Below are 4162 nucleotides of genomic sequence, written 5' to 3' on the forward strand. Positions count from 1 at the left end.
ATTATTAGTGAGAACCAATTGTATGAAGATAGGTTGAAAAGTGGTGAAGTGGTCCTTTAACACCTCAGTAATGGCTACGCCCAGGGCACCTCTGTGGATTTGTGTATAGATGGGCCTTTATTGGTCCACTGATGATCCCATGAGGGGCATTTCTGGCAATTAGACTCCTTTAAATGAACACATACGGTAGATAGGACGATGATTAATCTATGATAGGAGAACCCCCCCATGGAGTATATTTATGCTGGTGGTGGTGCGGATGAAACCTCCTTCCCATGCTGAACTCCTGGACAACGGGGACCTTGCAGGGTGGAGCTGGGGTTGGAGGTGGGATGAAACCTCCTTCCCATGCTGAACTCCTGGACAACGGGGACCTTGCAGGGTGGAGCTGGGGTTGGAGCCTGGAGGTGATGAAACCTCCTTCCCATGCTGAACTCCTGGACAACGGGGACCTTGCAGGGTGGAGCTGGGGTTGGAGGTGGGATGAAACCTCCTTCCCATGCTGAACTCCTGGACAACGGGGACCTTGCAGGGTGGAGCTGGGGTTGGAGGTGGGATGAAACCTCCTTCCCATGCTGAACTCCTGGACAACGGGGACCTTGCAGGGTGGAGCTGGGGTTGGAGGTGATGAAACCTCCTTCCCATGCTGAACTCCTGGACAACGGGGACCTTGCAGGGTGGAGCTGGGGTTGGAGGTGATGAAACCTCCTTCCCATGCTGAACTCCTGGACAACGGGGACCTTGCAGGGTGGAGCTGGGGTTGGAGGTGATGAAACCTCCTTCCCATGCTGAACTCCTGGACAACGGGGACCTTGCAGGGTGGAGCTGGGGTTGGAGGTGGGATGCTCAACAGGTCTGAAAAGAAAATGAAAGGTTGAGTGGCAGTGATATTTGTAAAACAGGATCCCATTGCTTGATTGGCTGAAAATATCAAATGTTGGAAAGAAAGAAAGAAAGAAAGAAAGAAAGAAAGAAAGAAAGAAAGAAAAAGAAAGAAAGAAAGTTAAAGACATACTCAGTTTTTGAAAATGTTGGAAAGGATGTGGTTGAAATCCAGAGATGACCCTAAAATAGAATATTTTATTGGCAGCATTTAAAAGCACACATCACCATTTACAGCACCAAAATTCTATTGTGGTCCATTTAAAATAATAAAACTAACATACGTGAAAAAGACACAACAAGTATAATTACTAATATAAACAGTCAATCATAATCATCTCAAGTCCAATTGGTATTTCTTAGCCTGAGAGAAAATATCTTTGTCCTTTCGCAAAATCTTAAAATGTAATAGTAGGCTATACTGCTACACAGGACAGTTATATGGAAAAAAAGATGCAACTAAGAAATAAAAATACAATATAATACTTACTTGTAGTTGTTGGTTAGGGATCACTGAGAACTTGAATGTGCTCTGCATGCCTTCTCTGAATGATGAATGGTAGTGATCTTATTTTACCCGTTCTTCAGTTAAATTGCCTGGAACTTGTCCTATTTTTTATTTTAGTTGGCTCGCTGGTTTGATTTTCCTTGTGATTGTCTTTATAGTCGGCTCGCTAATCTTTTTTTAATTTAGTGGGCTCACTTTTTTAAAATGGCTTGCTAGTTAGTTTTTCATTTGTGTTTAATTTTTTGTGGGCTCAAACTTTTTCCAGGAGAAGCTCTCTGGTCTGAATTTCCACAGATCATCTATGGCCCAGATGAACGTTGTGGCCACCAAATATGTAAAGCCCTCTGTTGTAGGAAATGGCTGAACGGAGTTACAGAAATGCAAGGGTCCAATTGGACCAATTAGTCCTCACACTCTCCGGGGTGTCTGATGTCGTCAATCTTGAGGATCATCTTGACCACCTGCGTGGCCAGCGAGATCTGCTGCTTCTTGCCGATGAGCGTCTCGACGACGTGCTGCTGCTTCATGTCGTTGGTGTTCATCTGGAGGCAGTCAATGCCCAGGAACGGCTTGTTCTCCGCCACCTGCCTGGCCCGGACCTCCGTCATGGTCTGGATGGGGTTCATCCCGCTGTTCTCGGCCAGCGCCATCGGGATCACCTCCAAGGCATCGGCGAACGCCCTCATGGCATACTGCTCCAACGACGGGCACTTATCAGCCGCCCGGTTGACGGCCAGGGCACACGCAATCTCATTGGCTCCTCCGCCGTAGACGATGCGGTTGTCTCTGACCAGGTTGCGGATCACACACAGAGCGTCATGGAGGCTTCGCTTGGCCTCCTCGATGATCATTTTATTTCCTCCGCGGATGAAGATGGTGACCGCTCTCGAGTTCTTGCACTCCTCGATGACCAGCATGCGGTCCTTGGTGGTGCCGAAGCAGATCTCCTTCACCACACCGGCCGTGCCCAGCTTTTCGGGCTTCAGCTCGCAGAAGCGTGGCACGATGCGGCCGCCGGTGGCGATGGCGATCAGCTCGATCTCAGGCCCGCCCACCCAGCGAACGGCGGGCAGCTCGTTCTGAAGCAGCAGGTGGTTGGCCTCGTCGTCGAAGCCCCACTGACAGATGGCCAGGTTGGCTCCGTTGTCTTTGACCTGTTGGATCATCTCCAGGAACTTGTCCTTCTCGTACTTCTGCAGGGCCTTGAAGTCCTCCACCGAGGTCACGTCCAGCTTGTGTTTGGTCTTGGGTTTCGGGGGCTCAAACGGGCAGGTCAGGATGGCGATCTTTGCGTCTTTCAGAAACTTGGGCATCTGCGGGTGGCTGAACTCTTTGTCCACGAGGACTCCCTTGATGAGCTGCGTGTCCTCCAGCTTCCCGCCCACCTTGCCCTCCATCTTGATCAACTCAAAGTCCACGTCCTTCCTCTTCATATCGACCACGGACAGGATGGCATTCACGGCGATCTCTGCCATCTGTCGGTGGCATCGGTTAATCACTTTGGATCCCAGAGTGGTCATGGCCGTCTGTACGAGGGGCTCCGTGTTGTTGAGGTCAAAGGGGAAGGTCTCGCTGATCTTGTCCAGCTCCTCAATGGCAATGCGCGCAGCCTGGTCGTAGCCGTCAGAGATACGGATGGGGTGGATGCCGCGGTCCAGCAGCAGCTCCGCCTCCTCCAGAAGAGCTCCGGCCAGGACCACGACCCCGGTGGTTCCGTCGCCGATCTCGTCGTCCTGGGACCTGGACAGCTCCACCATGAGCTTGGCGATCTGGTGGTCCATGTCCATCATGCTGAGGATGGTGGCTCCGTCATTGGTGACCGTCACCTCTCCGTCCTTGTCTATCATCATCTTGTCGAGGCCGTTGGGTCCCAGCGACGTCTTGAGCGTCGACGCGACCGCCTTGGCCGCCATGATGTGATCCTTGAGTGCGTCCAGGCCGGTGAGCCGTGTCTTTTTGTCCTGGTCTTTGATGACGATAAAGGGCCTTCCATACTCGTCGAATGCTACAGGCAAGGACATGTTGACAGTAGGATGGGTATGCTTACTAAAATGTTACAGGTCAGTTTGTGACCTTAAACAGTAGAGTGTGAGTGAAGTGAGCTGCACTGGTGTTAACTTGATCTATCCGTTTCTAACTGTCTAAATATGCTATCTCTCTGTGAATCTTTTATATCTTATAAAGTCTGACCATCGCTCTGGTCTGACGTCATCACAACTCCAACCAGTGCAAGATAAGCCCAAAAATGCCGATTTGCACATGTGCACACACAGAGTTCCATATCATTCACAAAGCTCTTGAGTCCCCCCTCTGTCCCCACCCACCCCTCCCTGGGACTACATGTGGGAAATACAAAATCATAATCATACATCATCATCCCCCTGTATGTATTTAGCCTACATCACACAAGAATCGGAACTAGGACATAATATTTGTGCTGCTGTTGACCACTAACGCCACATGATGGCCCCAACACACAAGCAAATTGAGGTTGAAACATGTGCAGCCTACACAGGTAGATTATTAAATCCACTTTAGGACCATTCAAAACTGTGCAGAAATCCTATCTGTTCTCCAGTAACCTTGTTATTATCTAGCACCTGTTGAAATTCTCTTTGGATGTTTGTGCATTGTTTTCTCGGACTGCAGCTGAGATATGAGTCAACTCATGACCTATAGAGATAAGATCCACAGACTGTGAGAGTCGCATGTATGAAACACAGTTGTCCACTGTAAAGTTCTGGATGAGTTGATGAGTTGGGCAAAGTAGAC

General features: G+C 49.6%; 1 protein-coding gene across 1 annotated transcript; it reads right to left on the reverse strand.

Annotated features, from left to right (window-relative positions):
- Positions 1-1791: 1791 nt before the first annotated feature.
- LOC306943211 (T-complex protein 1 subunit epsilon-like) lies at positions 1792-3318 on the reverse strand (the record flags this gene model as incomplete). Its single annotated transcript, XM_079529416.1, has 1 exon — positions 1792-3318. Exon 1 carries the CDS (start codon positions 3301-3303, stop codon positions 1792-1794), a length of 1512 nt encoding a protein of 503 aa, XP_079385542.1. The 5' UTR covers positions 3304-3318.
- Between the last annotated feature and the right edge of the window lie 844 nt (positions 3319-4162).

Source organism: Electrona antarctica, assembly GCF_951216825.1.
Source record: "Electrona antarctica genome assembly, chromosome: 19".
NCBI classification, from domain to species: Eukaryota; Metazoa; Chordata; class Actinopteri; order Myctophiformes; family Myctophidae; genus Electrona; species Electrona antarctica.